The 25,542-nt window shown below is 40.3% G+C and overlaps 1 protein-coding gene across 2 annotated transcripts in view; it reads left to right on the top strand.

Moving 5' to 3' along the window:
* The window catches only part of MCCC2 (methylcrotonyl-CoA carboxylase subunit 2), a 63,977-nt gene extending 40,524 nt beyond the window's left edge, over window positions 1-23,453 (top strand). Inside the window, exons 9-17 of one of the 2 annotated variants that reach the window (XM_082835244.1) lie at window positions 1,474-1,573; window positions 1,684-1,779; window positions 5,633-5,705; window positions 8,640-8,716; window positions 11,577-11,643; window positions 15,068-15,224; window positions 16,107-16,221; window positions 18,054-18,139; window positions 20,842-23,453. In XM_082835244.1, the coding sequence (XP_082691370.1) occupies window positions 1,474-1,573; window positions 1,684-1,779; window positions 5,633-5,705; window positions 8,640-8,716; window positions 11,577-11,643; window positions 15,068-15,224; window positions 16,107-16,221; window positions 18,054-18,139; window positions 20,842-20,959 (889 nt within the window). In that variant the 3' untranslated portion in view covers window positions 20,960-23,453. Of the gene's footprint in view, window positions 1-1,473; window positions 1,574-1,683; window positions 1,780-5,632; window positions 5,706-8,639; window positions 8,721-11,576; window positions 11,644-15,067; window positions 15,225-16,106; window positions 16,222-18,053; window positions 18,140-20,841 lie in introns of both variants that reach the window. The other variant, XM_082835245.1, reaches the window with a different exon arrangement.
* The last annotated feature ends 2,089 nt before the right edge of the window (window positions 23,454-25,542 follow it).

The following is a 25,542-nucleotide window of genomic DNA, read 5'->3' as shown; positions in this document are numbered from 1 at the left end:
AGCCCGCGCGCCTAGAGCCTGTGCTCCACAACAAGAGAAGCCACCACAATGAGAAGCCTGTGCACCACAACAAAGAGTAGCCCCCGCTCTCCACAACTAGAGAAAAGCCCATGTGCAGCAACGAAGACCCAATACAGTCAAAAATAAATAAATAAATAAATAATTTTTTTTTTAAAAAAGGGCATTTTATTTTAAATATTTACTGATTTGGAAGCAGTCCCTTCTGCTTTTCTTTGCTTACTGAGTTACTACAGTGTAGCTAGAAGTCAGCAATTGTAGCTGGGATTTGTGAAGCATTTGGAAGACACGGTCAGTTGTAAAATGTCCTACCAAATTAAAGAAACTGAAGGGTCTGCTATTTGCAAAGGGTTGGAGGAGCACACATGGTCCTTGCTCTTCTTGAGGAACACCCAAGCCCGAGGTGGACAGTGACGTGAAACCACTGTGAGAGCCCAGTTCTAAGACGTCTCCTAAGGATTTGGTGTGTTCCTTAGACAAGACATCAAAATTTAGATGGCGGCAGCTTAGTTCTTGCTCATTAAATGAACTAAAATTCTGTTTTTTCAGGGGTTGTGTGTGTGTGTGTGTGTGTGTGTGTGTGTGCGTGCGCACACACACACCTATATATATATATTTTTTTTCCTATTTTTTGGCTGTGCTGCGTGGCACGTGGCATCTTATAGTTCTCCGACCAATTGAACCTGTGCCCCCTGCAGTGGAAGCGTGGTGTCTTAACCAGTGGACTGCCAGGGAAGTCCCTTTAGGTGTATATTTTTGCCTGACTTTATAGTGTTTTTTTTTAATACTTTATTAGAAAGTCATAGTACATCTACAAGTGAAACAACAAGCCATCTAATTGGAACCAGAGCACGCCCATGCTTTATTCACGTTGAACTTGAAATTGAGCAGGCCCTTACCACAGTTCCATATTATCAATACCCATTTTCACCATTGATCTGAGGAACAGTGTTTTCAAGCCTTCGTGTGTGCTACCTGCAGCAGCTTACTCTTGGGGTATAACGTGGTAAGGAAGGCCTCAGCAGTCTCTCAGAAATGAGAGGTATAAACAATTTTTGTTACCAACTACATCACGAAAGCGTGCCAGCTGTGGTTGAACTTTATCTATCATATACGATTTTGTCTGAGGTGTACGGGATGAGCATTAAATAAGGCCCTGTGGTCCAGTAGAAGAAGGTCAAGATTGAAAAATAGAAGGTGTGGGTTCTTATGCAGGTACTGGTGGTCCTAGGACAAGGTACTTAACTTTTGTGTACCTCAGTTTTTCCTGTTTGTAAAACAAGGTTAATACGTTTTGCCAGGGACATTATGAAGATCAAATTAGATGACAGTTATTAAAGTGTTTTGGAAGTAAAAAGACGTCATCCTTAGATGAGAGAAGATACTTGGGGTTTAAGATATTTAATTATTTTCCTTTTCCCTGTTCTGATTCTTTTAGTGTGCTTTACTCTGTAGAAAGTCTGGAGTAAGTGACTACTACGCTTTGGATGATAATCATGCCCTTCACTTAGCTAGGAAGATTGTAAGGAATCTAAATTATCAGAAGAAAATGGATGTGAGTTGGATCTGTTCTTATATTTTTTATTTTCCCAAAGCATTTTGGCTTATGTCACCTTGAAATAATGTCTTTAAATAGGCTAATGTGATTGTTGTATATTTCTGCAGGTTACCATTGAACCTTCTGAAGATCCTTTATTTCCTGCTGATGAATTGTATGGAATAGTTGGTGCCAACCTTAAGAGGAACTTTGATGTCCGAGAGGTGTGTAAAGTGGAGCTGTGAGCCGTAAGCTATGCTATCATAGTTTATGCCATGTGTTTAAACTTTGTTTGAACTACAAGCTGTGTGTATCCATTTTCAGAGCTGAAGTCTGTTTTAGATATGTTCATCCCTAAACTAAGGGACTGTTGTGGGTCTCAGTAAGGAGTGACATATAAGGGAAAGATACGTTACTAAAAGAGGTGGGGGGAACCTCTTAATTACTGGAAAGTTTTCATTGCACGATGACTAAGCTTGCTTTGTCCATATTTAGTACTCCATATTCCTGTGGACATTAGGAATGATGTAGCACAACTTTATAATTTCCAGCTATTTCTTTTTTGGGTTCTTATTTTGGGAAATGGATGAAATGTCAGTAAGTTGTTCAAAGGAAAAAACATACCCTTTTAGATCAATATGACAGGAGCAAAGATTAGACATTTGATTGCAGTTGAAGATGTTGCTATGGTTACAGACTGTCTTCTGTAGTTTAGATTGACAATTTTTAGTGCTTGCATATAGCATGTAGTCTTTTATTTTGTTCAGTATCCATATCTGGTAGGATACTTTCTAAATTAGGAAACTGTCCTAATATCAGATTCTGTGCCTTAATATTTTGTTATGTTTCCCCTTGACTATAAAACTATTGTGTACTAACTGTGAAAAACATAGAAAATACAGAAAAACATAAAATTGCTTGTAATTACACCATGCAGAAAAAGCAGCCAATATTTTGGTGTTTTGGCTTAGCGTGTATGTATACATTTTTATGTAGTTCAGATAGTATATACATACATACATATATTGATATATATATATATATTTAATTCTAATTTTTCCAGTTTAAATTATAAACATCTCCCCATTATTTAAAACTTCTTCACGAATGTTTTTTTATGGTTAGGTCCTGATTCTTATACTAGTACCTGGTGACATGGTAGGCACTCAGTAAATATTTTTTTGGATGAATTAATGAGTGTAATATCCCACTTATGGATATGTACAAATATTTCTTTAGGCAATACCCTATTATTGTTAGAGGGTCTTAAGTGCTGGATTTTAATGGAGCTTCAACTGGTACTTCACTTTAGCAAGGTAATTTAGTTAACTATAAGTTTTAGAATTAGGTTTTTTTTTTTTTTTTTGCGGTACGCGGGCCTTTCACTGTCGTGACCTCTCCCGTTGCGGAGCACAGGCTCTGGACGCGCAGGCTCAGCGGCCGTGGCTCACAGGCCCAGCCGCTCTGCGGCATGTGGGATCCTCCCGGACCGGGGCACGAACCCGTGTCCCCTGCATCGGCAGGCAGACTCTCAACCACTGCGCCACCAGGGAAGCCTGGTTTTAGGTTTTCAGTTTGACTTTTTAATCAATTACAGAATTAGGTTTTCAGTTTGACTTTTTAATTAATTACAGGCATAGAAAAAACTGGCACTTACAATCTGATGTGCCTGAAAAATGAGTTGTTCTAATAGTCAAGTTTTCTAGGTGGCTAAGGATTCATTCTTTCAAGCATAATCACTTTTTGCATTTATTCCACAGTATTTATTGAGTGCTTTTTCCATGAAGGTATTGTTTCAGGCACTAGGGGTACAGAAATGAGCAAAACAGATGTGAATCCATGCCTTCATGGTAGTTCAATTTCATTTTAATGGATATCGTTTTATAAAGATAGACTTCTGCCTTCTTAAATTGTATCCTGGACTTCTACCTTTTGCTGATTCATGTTCATCATTGTGATGTTAATTTATTATATTTTTCTGTAATTGCAAATAAGCCTTGTATGGAGGTCTTACTAGTATATGGAGCTGTGGGACAACATTGAGATATTAATTGAAAAACCCAGGTTCTAGGGCTTCCCTGCTGGCGCAGTGGTTGCGAGTCCGCCTGCCGATGCAGGGGACGCGGGTTCGTGCCCCGGTCTGGGAAGATCCCACGTGCCGCGGAGCGGCTGGGCCCGTGAGCCATGGCCGCTGAGCCTGTGCTTCCGGAGCCTGTGCTCCGCAGCGGGAGAGGCCATAACAGTGAGAGGCTCGCGTACCGCAAAAAAAAAAAAAACCAAAAAAGAACCCAGGTTCTAGTTCTTGTTTCCCTAGTCAGTGGTACTGGGGTTGAACCTCTCTGAGCATTGATTTCTGCTCCTAGAAATAGGAGTAGTGCCATATGATATGTCTGCTTCCTAAAGTTTGAGTCTTTGTGCAGATAAGTTAGTGTATTTTATGTGGCTGAGTGGACTTCATCGTAAAGTAAATAGAAGGGGGTTCACGTTAAGTGGCCCTAGGCTGCTCTGACCTTTTGAGTGGCTTTATCTTTGTATGGAAGAGTGGTCGTCACTATGTGTTTGTTTTTCAAAAGGTGTAATTTTGGAGCCACATAGCACTTTAGACAACTGTTATATCCCCATTATTATTTGACCTTTTAGGAAAGTAGCTAAAACATAATTCAAAGTAAGCTATTCACTCATTTTTCAGCCTTTGCAGCTTATAAAATAAGGCTTTGATTGATGTGGTAAACGGGAAAAAGGAAGCTCAAACTGGATAGAAAAAATGATGTGTAGCATCTAAAATAGTTTCTGAAAAAATTTGGAATATGCTTCATGTTTAGAACACTTTGAAATAGTCCTGATGTGTAATGATGAATATGGAGGATAAGCTAGTAACTTTGTGTAGATTAATTATATGTGTGTGTGTGTGTGTGTGTATATATGTGTATCAGATTCAGAATCAATGAACCTTTATTGAAGGCTTAATAATAATAGCTACCTTTTGATGAGTACCAGGCAATGTTATTAGCTCTTAAGTATTATTATTATTGTTATTACTTTATTTTTTTAAACAGATGAGGAAACTGAGGCTTCAGGGATTTTAAGTAACCAGCCTGTGACTCTAGTTTCCCAGTGGTAGAGCTGGGAGAAGCTGGGAGTCAGAGCTGGTTCTTCATCTCAGCATTATTTTCTTAGGTTCCTTTATTACTAGTTCATCATATCTTCACAACTTTGTTCCATCTTTGCAGAAGTGAGAACCGAGACTCAGAGGGGTTAAATGCCTTACTCTAGGACACATAAATCAATAAATCATATGTTATACCCTAGATTGGAGCCTAAGTCTTCTGACTGTAAGGCTGGACCTTGCTTTCTTTCTTCTTCTTTTTTTTTCCTTAATAAAATCTTTTAATTAAAGTATAGTTGATTTACAATGTTGTGTTAACTTCAGGTGTACAGCACAGTGATTCAGTTTTATATATATTCTTTTTCAGATTCTTTTCCCTTATAGGTTATTACAAAATATTGAGTATGATTCCCTGTGACATGTAGTAGGACCTTGCTTTCTGATTGAATCCCTGACTCTTGGCCAATACATTTGACAGCCCCTGAAGCTGTGAGTCTAGCAACCAGCCCATGTAGTCTCTGTGCTTCTCTGGTATACAACATGGAGCTGTTGCTTTTTTTTTTTTTTTTTTTGCGGTACACGGGCCTCTCCCGTTGCCGAGCACAGGCTCTGGACGCGCAGGCTCAGCGGCCATGGCTCACGGGCCCAGCCGCTCCACGCCATGTGGGATCCTCCCAGACCAGGGCACGAACCCGTGTCCCCTGCACCGGCAGGCGGACCCTCAACCACTGCGCCACCAGGGAAGCCCGGAGCTGTTGCTTTTATAGTAAAGTGTAAAATCAGGGCCAAGAATGACTTCAGGGCATTAACCATGCATATCAAGTGAAATTCTATTGAGAAGATTTTCTGAGTAGGTGAAATTTTGTGAAAGTGACAACTTCATTACAAATTTGTTTTCCTTACAAATAAGTTGAATGCAAAAATTCTTTTATAATATAATTGCTCAGGGACATTGTTATTTTTCCTCTTAGGTCATTGCTAGAATCGTGGATGGAAGCAGATTCAATGAATTTAAAGCCTTATATGGAGACACATTAGTTACAGGTATAAAGATGAAGAACTGAAAATGTGAACGTTTTATGCTGCTTTGAAAATAAGTGATCTCTTGTCTCACGGCCCTGATGCACTTGGCATGAGCTTTGTTATTTAGAGCGGTATAAACGTGTGAGTCAGTACTCAAAAGGGGCTGTTTTGTAAAGATCACTTGTAGCTGAGTGCCTTCATGGATCCAGAATTTAAAATGATAAGGGCAAGATGCTCTGGTCCAGACCATTATTCTGTGACTTTGTAGCATTAGCTGTATAAAAAGGCTCTTATCATAGTAAAATTAACAAAAATATTTGTAGTTTTTAAAATTTCTCTGGATGACTATAATTATTTTGAAAATTTCAGCACTGTCTTCTTTATTCTTTAGTCTTCAATTCGACTGTGAAGTTTCGTGTGATGTTTTAGTTTCCCAGAAGACTGTAGACTGAGTTAAACCTTCTTACCGCCTCTGTGTAGGTCTTACGTTGATCCACACAGAGACTAGATTGAGAATACAGGACAGAATACCAAGTCTGAAAAAACAAAATAAGAGTGTTTATAAAAGTTAATTCATTCACCTAAACTGTTACGTTCGTAGGCCTTTGAAGAAATATTTGAAACATAGACACCAGGTCCATAGTAATCTATTTTGGACAAATGGCAAAACAAATTTGGGCATTTTACTTGGTCCTAAAGAAGCTCCAAAATGTAGTAGTTAATCTGAAGACAGCATACCAGAGTAGGACAAACAACTAGCTGCAAAAATCCAAATTGCAAATATACATAGAGTCTCGAGGATAAGTCACAGCAGTTTCTCCTGGTCTGATTTATGAGCAAGAGAAGGGTTCACACTGGAAGTGGAATTTATGTGTTTGTATTTAGGTGTTTAAGTGATTAAGAGCTTTTTCTTTGATATATAGACAGGATTTGTCCCCAAATAGCTCAGGATGTAACCCTCATTGTGCAGCCGTTTAAAACAAGTCAGAACTGTTTCTGCTTCTTTCTCGGAGATGGATGGGTGGGCTTTGTCATCTGTTTTTATGTATTTGCCCTGGACTTGCTAAAATACTTGTGGTACCTTTGCTCCCTAAAATACCAGGGGTAGATCTACCAGATGGTAGATCTCCACCTCTTCTTGTCTTTACTGGAATTCAAATAAGGTTTGGGTGGGCGGGGGGCAGTGAGAGGGAGAAGAGAGGAATGAGAGGGCGAAGGGGGAATGAGAGGGTGAGGAGGTAGTAAGAGAGGATGAAAGGGGGTATGAGGGGGAGGGGGCATGAAAGGAGGAGGGAGGGATGAATGCGGGGGCCATGAGTGGGAGTGAGGAGGGAGAAGGACAGATTTTTGTAAGGATCAGGTGTCTCTGGCAGTTCTTACAGCTTTCCTCCTGCCCCTGCACTTGCCATAAGTAGGCCTAGGAGTTTCGTAGACATTTTGCTTTCTTGTTTGGCCGATAGGAAGTTGGTGAAGGTGCTCCCTCCATGGGTGACCCTAGTGTAGTGGGGCATGCGCCCTACTCAGCAGGACTAAGGGTGGATGGAAAGTTTAAACAGCTCACAGGGCAGAACACCTTCAGGAGTAGCACCGTGCTGCTGAGACACGTGCTGGATTCCCAGCTCTTTTTATGGGATGGGTCAGGACTCAGAGTGGATTGTTAGAACTTTGGGGAGGTTTGCCCCTTTCTGAATTGCCTCTGTAAGTGGCAGTGCCATTTAGGGTGTGTAGCCTAGGGTTTGGGCTGGGATTGTAGGTCTGAAAGACCAAGAGAAATCAAGGTGACCAGCAAATCAGTGTTTCATTTTAACATATTAAATAAACATAAGGATTTTAAAAAATAAATCAAGACAAAGCCAGAGTAAAGAACAAAAGTAAGTTAAAAAATTCGGTGTTCTGGCTTGTCAGTAGGTTGACATTCTCTCTTATCCATTCATTCTTCGAGCACCTGCTTTGTGTTGGGCGGCCCACGCCAGGGGTCTTAGTGGCAGCCTGTCCAAGCTTGAGCTTGGACACAGAGCCTGGTCCAGGAACTTTGGCATTGAGCTTCCTGTGACCCCTCTCACAAGCACAGTTTGTTGACACTTGGCTTCCAAGTATTTGACACCTGAAAATCACTCTTGGGAATGTCTCCAGTCACGTCCTTCATATTTACAAAATAGCCTCCTGGAATCACCTAAAGTGTCTACTTCACAAAATAACAGGGTTTTCTTCCCCCTTTTTCTTCTCTCTTATTTCTCTGTGTGTGTGTGTGTGTGTGTGTGTGTGTGTGTGTGTGTGTGTGTGTATGTGTGTGTGTGTGTGTGTGTGTGTGTGGAGTGGTAGTGGAAGTGATATTGAGACAAAAACCAAACTTGTGGAAAGGAGAAAGAAAAAGATGCAAACACAGAGAAAATGAAAGTGTAGTGATTTATTCTTCTAAGCTTAACTGGATTTCTTACCTTAAACTCGGTTACCACCAGGCTTGACTGCATTCCTGCTCTTTAAAAAAGTTTGTCTTTGCTGAGTTTATCCCTTTTATTTCAAGGGCCTGTCATTACCTCAGGCGTTTTAAGGCAAGCTAGTCACCTGAAACTGGCCGATGGCTCTGAACATTGACCTTTAAAGGGATCTGTGTCTCTGATTTGTTCTATATCAGAATACCCTTCGTGTCTGGTACATAGTAGGCACTCATATATGTTACATGAACGAACGGATGACACTAATCCAATCATCTAACCAAACTGGTTGGTCAGACAAGTGGATAACTTTATATGTAACACACCCCTTTCAAGAAAGCAAAAAACCCAGACTCCAGTACCTTAGAAATAAATTATGCCATGAGCTATTTTGTACCATAGACGAAATCTCTACATTTTAAACATTGATTTGAAATTAAACAATGTATAAATATGTCTGTTTGTTGTGAATTAAAAGCCCTCTGAAATAAATACATATTTTTTTCAATTTTCTTTTGAGGATTTGCTAGAATATTTGGATACCCAGTAGGTATCGTTGGAAACAATGGAGTTCTCTTTTCTGAATCTGCAAAAAAGGCAAGTACTGTTAAAAATGTTTCAAGGTTTTTCTGTTTTAATTTAAACATTATCAAGTAATGAATGAAAATTATTGCATAAAATCTTTAAAATATTTAACCAGATGCCTTAGCAAACAGAACATTGTGTGCCTATACGTGTGAACATGTATGTGTATGCGTGTTAAATGTTTGAAACAGCTTTAGGGAGGTTTACGTGAATATGATGAACTGTCTTGAGCACTGTTAAAAATACAAATGTTTGTTTTAGGAAAGTTCTTTTAATACTTGAATTATAACTGCTGTGGTTGATGTATACATTTTCTAAGAATACAGGAATACTTGTCTTGAAAGTGTTTCATGCATTCGAGGGGTTCAAGCATACTGTTCGTATGGTTCTGAGACATGACCTGCTCTATCCTATCCCATAATCAGTTTAACTTGATTATATTTTCACTTTTTGGAAACAGAAAGATAGTGGGTCTTGTTACTGAAGCTCTGGTTTTAAAAGAGGGAATTCATGAATATATTTTGGCTTAGTATTCAATTTCATACATCATTGTCTCAGATTTACCTAAACTTGGATAAATGTAATTCATGTACTTATTTGATAAAATATTTTCTTAAGAAAATAAAAAAGTTTAGCCCTGTTTTTCCTCTTCAAATGATAGAGTGAATAACAAGGTAAACGTTCTCTTACTGGGGCAGGTAACAGGCAATTAAGCACTTTCATACCCTAATTAGGAAGAATTTGTCTTTGGCAGAATGTTTTATTAGTAAAGTTAGTTTCTGGATTTTGCTATTCATTATTGTTCCCCCACTGAGATTATAAGACGAAAATAAGAGAGTAAAAATAAAGAAAATAAAAGTCACCTACATTCATGCCAGAAATAACCTTGAGTAACATTTTATTATGGTTCCTTAGTTTTTTCTATTCCTCCTCTTTTTTTAAACAAAATTGTTTTTGCCATATATAGGGAAGTTTTGCTGGTTTTCACTTAATAGTATGTATAGTGAGCGTTTCCAAAATATTAAATATTTCTAATACACTGACCTTTTTTTAAAATTTATTTAATTTATTTATTTTTTGCTGCATTGGGTCTTTGTTGCTGAGTGCAGGCTTTCTCTAGTTGCGGTGAGTGGGGGCCACTGTTCGTTGCGGTGTGCGGGCTTCTCATTGCGGTGGCTTCTCTTGTTGCGGAGCACGGGCTCTAGGCGTGCGGACTTCAGTAGTGGCTCGTGGGCCCTAGAGCGCAGGCTCAATTGTTGTGGCGCACAGGCTTATTTGCTCTGTGGCATGTGGGATCTTCCCGGACCAGGGCTCGAACCCGTGTCCCCTGCATTGGCAGGTGGATTCTTAACCACTGAGCCACCAGGGAAGCCCCTAATACACTGACTTTTAATGACTATATAATATACTTATTTCAATAGAAGGTATGTCAGACTGAGGCCAACAAACACCGCCTTGTTTTATTTGTTGGCTTGTCACAGATAAATACAGGAGGAGAGCTATGTTTGGCCTCTGTCTGACATTTCATTTGTTGAGGTAAGCCCCACAAGTCTGTGTGATTTCCTCGTTCTCGTATTTGAGGTCGAGCAATTGCTTTGCAATCTTGTACTTGCCAAGGCATTTCCAGCTAAGTTAAAGGCATCTGCAAATAGAGAGTAAAATATAAAGGAAACAGCTTTAAGTGTTTTCTTACTCACATAATCTTTAGAAGATAGAGAAAGGAATAGTTTTATATATATATATATATATATATATATATATTTTTTTTTTTTTTTTTTTGCGGTACGTGGGCCTCTCACTGTTGTGGCCTCTCCCGTTGCGGAGCACAGGCTCTGGACGTGCAGTCTCAGCGGCCATGGCTCACGGGCCCAGCCGCTCCACGGCATGTGGGATCTTCCCAGACCGGGGCATGAACCCGTGTCCCCTGCATCGGCAGGCGGACTCTCAACCACTGCACCACCAGGGAAGCCCCTGGAATAGTTATATTTTTGTGTCATTAAATAACTAATTTCCTAAACTCAAGGTTAAAAGGTGTCTAGCACTCATCTAAAATCCCATTTGGGCTTCCCTGGTGGCACAGTAGTTAAGAATCTGCCTTCCAATGCAGCGGACGCGGGTTCGAGCCCTGGTCTGGGAAAATCCCACATGCCACGGAACAACTAAGCCCATGTGCCACAACTACTGAGCCTGCACTCTAGAGCCCGCGAGCTACAACTACTGAAGCCCGCGCACCTAGAGCCTGTGCTCTGCAACAAGAGCAGGCACCGCAATCAGAAGCTTGCGCACCACAACGAAGAGTAACCCTTGCTTGCTGTAACTAGAGAAAGCCCACGTGCAGCAATGAAGACCCAACGCAGCCAAAAAAAAAAAAAAAAACCCCTTTATTTCAAGTATGTTGGTAAGAAAGATATATTTTTACTATAATCTTGGTGCATGAAAGAATTTCAAGTGATCATCAAAACGTAGGTATCCCAGAAGGGTTTATATTCTATCTTTTTTAAAGTGGAGAACCAGAGAATTGCCTTCTGGTGAGGCTCAGAAATTCTCATTGACAAGCAATTCCTTCTTCTCTGTTCCTGAAGTTTCACTTGCTGTTTGGAATATTAGTGGTTGACTTCATCTCTGATACAGGAGTTGGCCTGCAGTCATGTGCCAGTGATCACACAGGTGCCTGTGCAAAACAGTGCAAATTGTAATCACGTTCCATTGACAGTGGGTCCCCATGGTAGTATTATTATTACTGTTACTATAAGGTCAGACTAGCCAAGCAAAGGGTGCTCTTTCTTCGACCCAAATGTGTTGCTTGTAGGGTAAATGATGATTAAATTTGTTAACCTCCCACTAAAAAGATTTTTATTTTATTTGCTTATAGGGAGCTCATTTTATCCAGTTATGCTGCCAAAGGAATATCCCTCTGCTGTTTCTTCAAAACATTACTGGTAAGAAAGTGGCTTGGACTTCCCTGGTGGCCTCGCAGTGGTTAAGAATCCGCCTGCTAATGCAGGGGACACAGGTTCGAGCCGTGGTCCGGGAAGATCCCACATGCCACAGAGCAACTAAGCCCGTGCACCACAACTACTGAGCCTCTGCTCTAGAGCCTGCGAGCCACAACTACTGAGTCCATGCCGCAACTACTGAAGCCTGCATGCCTAGAGCCCGTGCTCCGCAACAAGAGAAGCCACCGCGATGAGAAGCCCGTGCACTGCAACGAAGAGTAGACCCTGCTGTCAGCAATTAGAGAAACCCTGCACGCAGCAACGAAGACCCAACGCAGCCAAAAAAAAAAGAAAAAGAAAACAGCTTAACCAGTTTGGGTGCATTTATTCAAGTGCTGCAGTGTCCAGTATGGCTCATGTATTGGACAGTGCAGACATAGAATGCTTCCATCATAACAGAAAGCTTTATTGGACATGCTCTCTCTAGATTATCTTTAAAGGTTAACACTTCAAGAATCTTAAATATCTGGGGGAATTTATCCATGTTTTCGAGTGAAGCAATTTCTGAGTTTCAAGTGTATCAAACATTTGAGTGGCCTTCCTTTACTCCTGCACATGTGCACCCACCCACCCAGAAAACAGCAGAGTGTTCTCAGCCAGTAACACTCTCATTAGTGCTAGAGGGTGTTATCTGACCCATGGTCTCTTTCCCAGTACTTTGTTCCCCATAAAGGATTTTAAGTACATGCTGTGGTCCTCCCTTTTCCTTATCTTTCATCGTGCAGTTAATTCTACCTGAAGCAACATCTTAAATGGACATGCACATCCTGAACCAAAGTCTGGGATTTGAGGTGTTTTTTTTAAGATTATTTATTTATTTAATTTTTGGCTGCGTTGGGTCTTAGTTGTGGCACGCAGGCTCTTTCGTTGCGGCGCACAGGCTTCTCTCTAGTTGTGGCGGGGGGTTTTCTCTCTCTAGTTGTGGTGCGCAGGCTCTGTGGCACATGGGCTCCAGAGTGCATGGGCTCTGTAGTTTGCAGATGCAGGCTCTCTAGTTGAGGCACACGAGCTCAGTAGTTGTGGCGCACAGGCTTAGTTGCCCTGGCATGTAGTATCTTAGTTTCTTGACCAGGGATCAAACCCGTGTCCCCTGCATTGTAAGGCAGATTCTTTACCACTGGACCACCAGGGAAGTTCCGCGATTTGTGTTTTGACTCCAGAGAATGATAAGACCAATGTCAACGGTCTGATTTCATGTTCCATGGGTGATCCTAACATGGCAGGTGAAATGATTTTTAAGGGCTCTTAGGGTTCTAGAGTTCTTCTTCCTGGCATTCTGTGGTTCTCCTATTTATACTTTTTGTGTGTTGCATGGTGCCTGACAGATAGGAGGCACTCCGATATGTTGATGAGCTAAAAAAAATGTTTCCCCCAGTCTTCTAAGTCAGGGGTTCCCACCCCTGGGCCGCGGACTGGTACTGATCCATGGCCTGTTAGGAACCAGGCCGCACAGCAGGAGATGAGTGGTGGGCGAGGGAGTGAAGCTTCCTCTGCTGCTCCCCGTGGCTCACATTACTGCCTGAGCCTGCCCCCCCGCCCGCCGCCACCCCACTCGTGGAAAAATTGTCTTCCATGAAACCGGTCCCTGGTGCCACAAAATGTTGGGGACCACTGTTCTAAGTCATGTGTGGTTATCTCAGGTTCAAAGGAAGAAGTCCTTAATTAGTTGTTGGGATCAGGCATGCCTTTATGAGAAGGAGTTTGGCCTTGGCAGTCAGCAGGGCTTTACATAGTACTGGTGCTAAAACATCTTCATCTGGTGCTGTTCTTAAGTTTAAGATATCTGGTTAGATGACTCTTGAGAGGAGTTATATCCAGGTGGCAGCCAGAGAGGGCCCTATGTGGCAAACCTTCTAAGAGGGCATGTAAAAGTACTCTGAAGCTTCACTAGGCCAGAGACCTTGTTTCCAATAATGACTCATGATTTATTAACCACCAGTAAGTTAGACCGTGTGCTTGGAAGATTCCTACATTTTCGCTGTGCTTTATTTTTTGTTGGGTTGGGGTCAGAGAGCAGAGTTTGAGTTTGGTTTTTCAACATTGCATTTGAGGGACCTCAAATGTATCCATTTGGAAATATATGGTGGGCAGTTGAAAAGTCTTGAGCACCGAAGAGGTGTGTTAGCTGGAGGCGAACGTGGAGACAACCTTAGAACATGGAGATGGTGTTTAAAGCTGTGGGAATAGATAACACCCAGAGAGAAGAGAAAGGGCTCAGGGATAATCTTTGAGTAACTCTAATTTCTTCCACAGAGATGAGAGTAAAGGAAGAAAGGCAGCATGATTATGTTGTTCTTTATGGTGAGAAACAGAAGGGTTAGAGAAAGCCAAGTGAGATGGCCTCGGTATTCTTTTTCAAGGCAAAAATCACTCACGGGGACTAGAGGCACAGTGAGGTGATAGGGTGGTGGGTGGTGGGTGAGGGCTTTTAAAGAGAGTCGATATTTGAGATAGCTATTGTGGGAATGTTACAGGGAGTCGAGATAAAATAGATAAAGGAGTCTCTGAGCTATTCTGAGGGCCCAGTTCAGAGGGCAGGGAGGTGACCAGAGGAAGCAGATGGTGCCTGGTTGGGGCAGGGCTTGTTACATCCGTACTGTTGTATCCACAGCAAGTACAAGTGATCCATAAAAAATGGTTTAATTGAATTGGATTACCCATTATGGAGACTTGCAAAGCAAGAACAGCGACCATCACTTAGGCATGTGCGTCTGTGGGTGCGGAGGGAGACAAATGAAGCCTGATGCAACGTTTATAGGGTGAAGAGGAAGAACCCCAAGGCCTGGAAAGCGCAGTGACGCTGCAGACCAGTTTCAACAGAGCCGGGGGTGGGAGCTTGGAGAAGTAGAAGGATCCTATAATTATAATGAGAATTCTTTTATCTTGCTATTGAGTCGCTGACAGGGACTCAGCATCTCTATGAAACATTAATTTTATTTCATCAAAGTTTTAAAGCAGTGCTTCAGAAGGAATAATCTATATTTTAAACCAGGTCAGTGAATCCTAAAGCCCTCACAGTTGGGCTTGCCATAGTACTTTTTCCTCAGCTTGCCGTATCCTGTTCTTTCATCACCAAGCTATTGTTCTGAGATAATTTCTTGAAGATACGTTGCATTCTTATCTTGTTTGAGGATCTCTGTGCGCATCCAGATGAACCACTTAAACAATGTTTTAAATGATCAGAGAAAATTTTATTTTACCTTTTAATGCAAATTTGTGGGGGGCATATTTCACATATAAATATTTTATTAGGGTGAGAGGCCTGTGGTGAAATATAAGGTTGGCAAGACGTCCTTCTAGCACCTTGGTGAAAATGACTTCTGCACACTAATCTCATCACCCTGAGGCTCTCTTTCTGTTCTCACAGGATTTATGGTTGGTAGAGAGTACGAAGCTGAAGGAATTGCCAAGGATGGCGCCAAGATGGTGACTGCCGTAGCCTGTGCCAATGTGCCGAAGATAACTGTCATTATCGGGGGCTCTTACGGGGCTGGAAACTATGGGATGTGTGGCCGAGCATTTAGGTAGGTGGTTGTCATGATTTTCTCTGAAAGCATGAATCATACCTCAAGGATCATTATGAATGGTCAGTTTACGTCAAGGCTATTTGAAATACAGAATGACATTCACAAATCTTAATCAGTTATACCATAATCTGTATCATCTGGAGGCGTGAAATGAAATTTAATGCTAAAAGTACCACTTGGAAGAAATCCACAGTGGGAATCAGGAAATATTTTGGAATGGCTGATAATGAAAATACTACATGTCATAACTTGTGTGATGTGTCTAAAGTCTTGCTTTGAGACAGGTGTGTAGACTTAATTATATATTATATACTGGAAGAGAAGTAAGGCTGAAAATCAGTGAGCCAAGCAGCCAGCTGAAGAGGTTCAAAGAAGAGCAGCATATTAAAACAAGAAAAATAAAAACAGGACATAATAAAGTACAAACATTATAAAGATAGAAGAATCAGGAAAGCCCAAAGTTGCTTTGTTTAAAAGGGTTAACAAACTTGAGAATCCCCTGTTAAAACTAAAAAATAAAGGGAGAAGGCACATATCACCAATTTTAGGAATGGAAAACAGCACATAACTGCACATAATGAGAGGATATTTTGAATACTTTTTTGCCCAGTAAATTTGGATGAAATGGAAAAATACTATTTATCAAAACAGACGTCAGAATCACCCGGAGAACTTAAAAATTCTACCATGCTGAAGCCCCACTGCTGGAGATTACTCTGGGGTGGGTTCTAGGCATTGTTTTTCTTTTTAATCCCCAGATAATTGTAATGCGCAGCCAGAATGAAGAACCACTGATTTAAAAGGTAAACATGGGCCTCTGAAAATCTCTGTGTAGTACAGTGAATTCATTTGATCATTCTTTCCTTTTTCCCCCCATAGCCCAAGATTTCTCTACCTGTGGCCAAATGCTCGCATCTCAGTGATGGGAGGAGAGCAGGCAGCTAATGTGCTAGCGACAGTAGCAAAGGACCAAAGAGCACGGGAAGGGAAACAGGTAAATGCTGTTTCTTTGTCTCCAGGTTTGACTTTCACCAGAACACTGTGGAGCCAGGGAGCAGCATACCCAAAACCCCTCCAAGTCTGTGGCTAGGATTCCAACATTCAGGGCCTGGCTTTATCTAGAAGACGCTGACCTTGAAATTGTTTTAGCAACTTACACTTATACATTCTCCATTTCTCTTTTTAGAGCCATTTCACTTGAAGTACCTTCTTGTGGTAATTTACAAGCTTTTCAGAATCTCCAAGAAAATACTTAACAAACTCTTTTGTCTCTGGGTGCCTGAGGCATAAAGATGTTTGATTCTTAGTCATTTGCAGTTAGTGAGATTTAAATAAATCTGACTTATGTCTTTGATTTTATGACCTAAAGCAGCAGAATTTTGTGTTTCCTATTTTACTTTTAGATTGTTGTTAAGGATACCTCTAGTGGGAGGGCCCCGTTGTGTAATGAGAATTGAATACCATTATTATACTGTGAAAGTATCAATGAAGAAGGAGGGAAAGGGCACTGGAAGCTTAATGAAAAGCAAATCAGCAAATAGCTGCTTTTGAGATGGATTCTTTCGTTTGTGGCTCTGTTAGAGATTCATCTGAAATTTTGCATTACATTTTATTATAACTTACAACTATTTTATGTAAACAGCAGGCCTATAAAGTGATTGGTGCATGTTCCTAAAGTTGCTTAGGTGCACTGTTTCATCGTAACGAGGCATAATGTGGAGGAGGCCCTGCCTTCTCAGGCTCTCACTTCTGCCATTTAGAGATTGATCATCTGGTCAACCGCCTAGTTTGTAGAGTGGGGATAATATAAAGCCAGAGGGTGGTTCCTGCCTCCCTGAATGTATCTCATCCGTGCCTCACATCCCCAGCTATCTTTTCCAAGCAACAGTAACTCTGCAGACTTAAGTTGAAGTTTCAGATGCACTTTAGTACTAACTAGTATCCAAGCCAGAGGAAAGTTTTACTTTTGTGTGTATGTAGTGGGGAGTGGGGGATATGAAATTCTACCTGATACTTTGAAGGCATGTCTTAAATTCTAGCCCAGCATGGCAATATCTTATTAAATAGTTGTGTTTTGATTAATTTGATATACAGATATATGAATTCATCTATTTTTATATGTGAAAGGAAAGTATAGGATTTTAGTGGTTCTCCCTCCAAATTCTGGACCTATAAATGATATTAAACGATGGAAGTACATAAAAGGTTGGATTTATTTGAAGAAAAAATCACTTGGTTTTTGGTGTGGAATATTTTTTAAGTTGAAAATACTTTTCAGGATTTCAAAATTAGTTTGCATAAAGATTTTAACATCTGAATTATCACTTGTTTCTGGCAGTACGGATGGGCAAGCCATTAAATTTTTAATTAGGGAAAAGTCTCTCTCAGCCATCTGGAAAATCGAAGAGGTTATTTAAAATGGGCCTTATTGTTTTATCCCTTTAAGCTTTAAAATGTTTAAAATTTTAGCTATTTTGAATGAAAATATCCTACTTTTCCACCTCCTTATACAGAAACTGCAAGATGTAATATAGCCCTTTGTTATATTGTATAATTCACATCCATTGCTATACCCTGCTGGAATATGTGATACCTTTAACAGCCTCAGGACATTGGCTCTGATAAGGGAGATATAACAGCACACTAATTTGATACTCATGTCTCAGGTGAGATCATGTATGGTAAAGCATCACACGTAATCAATGTGCAGGTGTTGGTTGTAAGATTATCGTTCATGAAATCTGTTGCCCCTTTTTTCTTGAGGTTCTCTTGAGTGGATCTGTTGTTCCCCTGCATCAGACTTACTCATTGTCGCTTTTCTTTCAGTTCTCCAGTGCTGATGAAGCAACTTTGAAAGAGCCCATCATTAAGAGGTTTGAAGAGGAAGGAAACCCTTACTATTCCAGTGCAAGGTGAGAGCCAGAGAATAACTGACTCCTTGATGGGCACATCTTGGCAGTCAGGGCAGCAACTTTACAGAGATCTGAGCAGTTGGCATGGTCCAGCCCTCATGGGAACCAAAAAATAACATTTGGACACAATTTTGTACTGTTGTTTCTATAATGGGAATGCTTACTGCTGAAATGCTGCTCCTTCTCCCAGGCTGGGCTTTGGATCCATCACTATTGGTGTGATTCTGCCACTCTCCACCCCTCTTCCCTTATCCCGGTCCTAGTTGAAGTGGTCCAAGGCCTGCAGGAGCACTGTGGCCAGAGGTGGACCGCACTGGGGCTGGGAAGTTGAGAATTATAGTCCTGGCTGTGTCACTTTCAGGAATCAGTTCTGCAGTAATGGGTTCCTGTCATCCTCCTCTCTGATGATTTTGTTTTTACCCCATTTAAAGATGAAAATGGTTGAACACTTACTGACACTTGTTAACAAGTGAGCTTGTGCATTCAGAAGGTGATTATTCATGGCCAGGATCCACATGTCAACACTAAGCAACTACCTCACACACCATGGCGGTTCTTGTTCTGTTTGTTTCTTACACCACTTAAATGAGGTAATAAATTATCACAGCTGTCCCCGTTGGAGACATGCGTGTGCTTTCATACCTCTTTTTTCAACAACTTCAATGTTCTACATTCTGAAGAATAATTGAAGCTTCATGTTTTTCTTTTATCCCTTGGGCAGATGGAAAAAAGAAAATAACTATTTGTGTCCTTTAAAAATTGGGTTATGCTGTGATTTATGCCATTTATTGTGAAGGCAGACTGGAGAGGAGGGGGAAAAGAAAATCGAATGTTAAAATCCATGTCAGCTCCTCAAATGCATCTTTTGTGGCAGGCACTGCTCCTGATGTTGGGGGGCAGGAAAGATTGAACATATTTATTTCTCAGAGCATAATTAGTTTCAAAATTCAATTAATACCATTTGGGATTTTTGAAAAGCCTGATTCTCTTCTTGTTAACATGTATTTCTGCAAGCAAAAATGTACAGGTATATTTTGCTGTGGTGGGTCATTGATTCTCTTAATTGAGAACAAAATATTTTGTAGTCTTTGATTTAAGAAATAAACATTCTTTTTATCATCATTTAAATAGGCTTACGTAGTAGCCAGTAGAAGCAAAGAGGAAATAGAAAATCATATAAAAGGTTAAAGAGAAAATATACATTGTAAGCTCACCTACAGTTTTTTGTTTGTTTTTACATAAGACTTTGAAATTCACAAGGGCAGTTAGAGTATTAAACTTTGAAAAATAGCATATTTTGTGTGAACCATTAATTTGTTTTTCAGCCCTGGCTAAGTCATCTCTTAAGAAAGACTGAATCCTTTATTATTTTCATACTTAGATTATTATTGTTTTTAGTGGATGATATTCAAGACAGGAGAGCATATGGCCCAGATAGACTTATCTTTGGAAATTAATATTGAAAAACAAGGTTTTTCTTTTAATTTATAGATGTTTCACCCTTCTGTTGAAACAGTTGGTGGCATGGAGACACCAACTTTGTTTCAAAGATGAAAGGATTTTCCAGCCAGCTTATGGCACCTTCCTTTGGTTTAATAAAGCTCAGCTTAACAATAAAACTCTGTGGTCTGTTTAGGCTTCAACATGGCTAGACCTGTCTTTTCAGAGAGCTCTGTCATCATCTGTACAGTGCTGTAACCTCCTATGTTTTTCTTAATCCTTGCATGTTACATGTACAGCATGCCAATTTTCTTCTGCTCAGTTGTTTTTATAATCAAACTTTTCCAGACATTTGATTAGGGCCTCTTACCTGGAACAGCCCCGGCACCATCGTGCTTGCTATATTCCTCTGCTGTAGGCTTCAGAAGGGAGTGTAATCAATTGACCGGGTTACAAACTACAAGAGTAATTTTTTTTTTTTTTTTTGGCTGTTGATACTTTAAGATCCCTATTGTGAATATTTTACGAGCAATGATTTCATTCATGGTCTGTTGATGTAAGTATGGTTTAATAATTGATGCTATGTCCAGATACTGAAGGCAGTTTGTTTAAAGAAGGCAAAACTGCCACCCACTAATGACCTTTAAAAAACAATATTTCTTACTCATTTTTTTTTTATAAATGTGAGGTTGTCCATGAAAAGCAAACTAAGATTTCTACTTGAGTTTCTTCTGAAAGCAGTTTAAAGCCATTACTTGTTTTTCCTATTGTAGCAAAAAATAAAGAACTACATATGAAGGTATTTATTTTATTAATAAAATGTACTGATGTCTATTCAGTAATTTTCCTAGTTTCTTAAGAGTTTGGGGGAATATACCTTTTCTAGTAGGGACTTTGGTTGGAGACTGTTACCTTGGTTTATGCGGTTCTTCATAATAATAACAGTAATATATCAACTTGACTTGTATGTTTGTGTGGGCGGAGGAGGGACAGGAAAGCTTTTCCTGAAATAAATAAAACCAGGGTTTATTTTGAAGTTCCTTGTAGTAAGCTGTTCCTAAAGCTGTGTAAGAGTCATGTTATTTTTCTTTCTCTCTTTATTCCCCTCTTGAACATTGTTTCCATTGCGAGATTATAGTAGCCAATCAGTAAGACCCACATATTACCTGAAGGAAAACCTCCTCGGCATTTCTGGGCATAGGGTGTATAACTGGTGGTTTGGTGGTGGACTCCTAATCACTCGGTTTTTGTTCTTTTATCAGGCTGTGGGATGATGGGATTATCGATCCAGTGGACACCAGGCTGGTCCTGGGTCTCAGCCTTAGTGCAGCCCTCAACGCACCCATCCAGAAGACTAACTTCGGTATCTTGAGGATGTAATTGGAATATAAAGCATCTTCCGTTGGACATGTACCAAAAATTAATAAATTAGTAGCATTAAAATTTTAGACTTTTTCAATATGTGGCTATTACAGTAAAATTGTTTTCTTAACACAGTGCATTATACTTTTCTACCTTTAAATAAAGAATCAGTGAAGATACTTATTTGATGCAGCTCAATTCCTTGTAAATTCTCTTAGAGAAATTTTTCTATGGCTCAGCTTTACCACCCTGAAAAGGAAGAGAATAACTTAGAGTTATCCTTTCTAAGCCATAAGTACTATGAAAAGTTCTGTAATCTGTAAATTCCAGGTATTGTTGAGATTTTTAACATAAAGTTGTATTTCCACTGAACTGATTGCGTTGCAGATTATGCGTGATATTTTAATGTACTTTTAAAAATAAACATCTGTTACTTTTCCCTCCAGCCACCACCGTCCTCCTCTCCGTAGTTGTCAGACTTCTTGTCTGCACTCTGGGCTCTGTTTCCTACCCGTTCTCTCCTCACCCTCTCGTTTTCTGGCTTCTACTGCCAACAGCCCTCTCCACGGTCACCACTGACCTCCATGTTTCTGAAACCAGTGGGTCCTTTTCCGATTTTACCTGATTTAATTCTCTGGCGCATTCAAATCAGTCAAACACTTCCTCCTAGAAATTCTGTCCTTAGCTTCCATTGCTGTAACACTCTAGGTTTTCCACCAGCCTCCGTGGCCATTCTTGTTCAGTTTCCTTTGCAGGCCCCACTTCCTCTGCTCATTCCTCCTTCCCTTTACCATTTGTCTTGATTTTTCATTAGTCATATGTGAATGCATTCTTATTCTGAAAGATACAAATAGCACAAAAGTATCTCCTTATTGTTTAATTATTCTTATTAAAATAATAATTGTGGTAAAATATACATAACATAAAGTGTACCATTTTAACCACTTTTTTGTGTGCAGTTCTGTGACATTTAAGTACATTTATATTGCCACCATCCATCTCCAGAACTTTTCATCATCCCAAATTGAAACTCTATTATTAAACAATAACTCCCCATTCTCTCTTCTCCCTACCACTGGCACATTTCCTTTTTCCTTTTTTTTAATTGAGATATAATTGAATATAACATTATATTAGTTTCAGGTGTACAACATAATGATTCAATATTTATATACACTGCAGATGATCACGAAAATAAGTCTAGTTACCATCCATCATCAAGCACAGTTATAGACTTTTCTTTTTTTTTCCTGTGATGAGGACTTTTAAGATTTACTCGCTTAGCAACTTTCAAATATGCAGTACAGTATTAACTATAGTCACCATGCTGTATGTTACGTCCCCAGGACAAGCTGGAAGCTTGTACCTTTTGACCCCCCACACTCATTCTGTCCACCCCATGCCCCTCTCCTTTCTGGCAAACACCAATCTGTTCTTTGTATCTATAAGCTTGGTTTTCTGTTTTGCTTTGTTTGTTTTGTTTTTTAGATTCCACATATAAGTGAGATCTTATGGTGTTTGTCTTTCTCTGTCTGACTTACTTCACTTAACATAGTGACCTCAAGGTCCATCCGTGCTGTTGCAAATGGCAAGATTTCATTCTTTTTTATGGCTGAGTTTTATTCCTCCTCATCCTTGAATGTATGTGTTTTACATGGCTTGATTTATTCTCGCTGGGCCATTTCAGCCCTTCGTATGGTTTTAGTTGCCATCTGAATGGGGATGATTCCTGTGTTGACAGTTCTTAACATAGTTCTCCCCTGAGCTCCGGACCTGTCTATCTAACAGGTCTAAGGAACCTCGGACTCAATCATCAAGTTCTGTTGATTTCGCCTCCTAACTGTCTCTTGAATTCCCCTACTATTTTTGTCTTTTATGCAGGCCTTAGAAGGGGTCTACCTGCATGCAGTCTTACCTAGTCCAATCTCTCCATCACTCTGGAATTAGAATGGCCATTCTAAGGTGCACATCTGTCATGCTGCTTCCTTCCTTACTTCTTTCACTGGTTCCCTGAAGTGCCAAACCCCTAATGGCCTCCATGGATCTTGATCCTCAGCTCTTCAGTCTCATCTCCCTGGCTCCTCTTTTCACACTGGGTGCTCCACCCATTCTAGACTTCTTCCAGTTCCTTAAACCTACGAAGTCCTTGCCCCCTTAGAGTCTACGAGGTTCCCTGTGCCTGAACTGTTCTCTTCTCCCTTCTACTTAAACACCTATCTTTTGTCTCTGTGATTTCCCTGGGCTGGGTTAGGCACCTGTTGTGTGCCCTTGTAGAGCACCATCTTCTTCCTCTGTCACTTTCTCTGTCTTATATGTTTATAAGAAGTATAAACATTTCTTTAATATTGCCCTCCTGCTAGAATGTAAGCTCTGTGAGAGCAGGGATCCTCCTGTTTGGCCTGTATCTCCAATGCCTGGCACTTGTAGATGCTCAAATATTTGTTGAATGAATGAAAAGTCCATATTTTAATTGTATCCTCAGGCCACATCATTTTAAAATAAAGTGATTGATTATACGATCTAAAACAACTATCAAATGCTTTCCTAATAAAATTAATATTTCAAACATTTGTGTGTGATGTTCAGTTTAGGCTGCAGTGTGTATCAGAAGTCAGTTTAGTTTTTTTTTTTTTTTTCTGTACGCGGGCCTCTCACTGTTGTGGCCTCTCCCGTTGCGGAGCACAGGCTCCGGACGCGCAGGCTCAGCGGCCATGGCTCACGGGCCCAGCCGCTCCGCGGCATGTGGGATCTTCCCGGACCGGGGCACGAACCCACGTCCCCCTGCATCGGCAGGCGGACTCTCAACCACTGCGCCACCAGGGAAGGCCTCAGTTTAGTTTTTTGAGAAGTATATAGATAGAAGATCATAATTCAGGGGTAAGCTGCATTTTCAGAAGAATGTTTGAGGAGGTCATGGGGAGGACGTGACTGCCAGTTGACCCCTGACCCGCTAGATGACCCCTGACCCGGAACCAGCCAGTCAATCGTTGGCTCCTCCCCCTCTCCCCTACGGCATGCCATCCCCATAGCTTGCCGGAGGAAGCCTTGAGAGAGTAAGGTGTTGCTGAGACCACCTGGACTACTAAATACGTGACTGAACCCCGATAAGGCCTCTATATAAACTTTGAAGACTCTGGCTGGCGGGCGGGGAGACGCCCTCGTCTTGCGGCTGCCACCGCCAAGCCGCGTTTGTGAGTTCCCTGTCTTATTAAACCTGCCACCTCCCAACCTGGAGCGGCTGCCTCTTTCCTCAGCTCTCCTAGGCCTGCGCGTATGGCGGCTAGTTTGCCAACCAACAAAGGAACACAGTGAGTATTTTTAAATAGTAAATTATATTAAAATTTCGGTTAACATTTACAACCAGGTCAGAAATCAAAATGATTTTTTATCAAGACTAGTTGGTATTCCATGGGTAGTAACCATCCACAAGTCAAAGATTCATGGATATTTTAGGAGTGTTTTTACCTTTCTCTCTTTAGGAAAAATCACGGTCATCGCTGGCACCACACTTAAATTAATTAAATTATTTTGTATGTTTTATCTGATAAAAAACATTTGTAACATTTTACCAAAATAGGCAGCCTTTTTTGTCTGCCCTTCCGGCTTTATTTACATAGAATTGGCATACACCCTTATGTAGCTGTAAGGTATACACTGTGATGACTTGGTACACATATATTATGAAGTGATTACCACAGTATGGTTACTTAGCACATCCATCACCTCACGTAACTACTAACTTTTTTAATGAGAATTTTTTAAACATTTTAGTTATTAAAAATAATTTCAGCCAGGATAATATGCGTAACTTAGAATTTTGAGAAATGTACAGCTAATTAGTCTCTAAATTAGCCCTTCTGGGCGCTTACAGTATGAAAAAGAGACAAAATTACTTCTATTTTTCAATTTTCAAGAAAAATGTTTTCAAATGAGAATTTGTCACACTAGCACAAGGCACTATTGACTGTGCAAGTGAAAAAGTGATCATTTACCAAACATGCATGGTTACGTGCAAGGCATGACTAGAGGCTGTATATTACGTTTACAGGGGCAAGAGCAGGTTTTTGAATGATTTCATTAATAAGACTTTTGGGAGGGGAGATCACGTAGTTCTTGTTAATTGTAAAATGTATTGATGATGGTGTTCTGGAAGGGTGATTGTTGACTGTCCTGATCAAAACTGGATCTCTAGTGATGGGCTCTGAAATTCAGTATTTAGAAAAATGGCAAGAAAATGAACTAGACACTTATGGTCTCCTGTCATTTATAATATTTATAAATGGTACAAATTAAATACAACTAATAATTAATGATGACATTTTGTTGTTGTTGTTTTGAAAAAAGCCTTTCGACAAACACTTAAAAATAATTTATTATTTAATGTGCCTTGGATTCTCTTGTATCTGGAATCAGGATGCTAAGGATAAAGTTGTTCTTGTAGCTAAATGAAATTTCTGTCTGCCTTTGACCTTTGTAGGCAAATGTGCATTCCAGATGAGGAGGCTTATAATCAACGTGACTGTATAATTGGCCATGCACTCTGGGCGGGTTGAGAGTGAAAGGGCCCTCCTGCTAATAATTACACTGGGAAACAGGTGTGA

Source organism: Leucopleurus acutus (assembly GCF_964270905.1).
Source record: "Leucopleurus acutus genome assembly, chromosome: 3".
Taxonomy (NCBI): Eukaryota; Metazoa; Chordata; class Mammalia; order Artiodactyla; family Delphinidae; genus Leucopleurus; species Leucopleurus acutus.
This window is presented reverse-complemented; position numbering and strand designations above follow the sequence as displayed.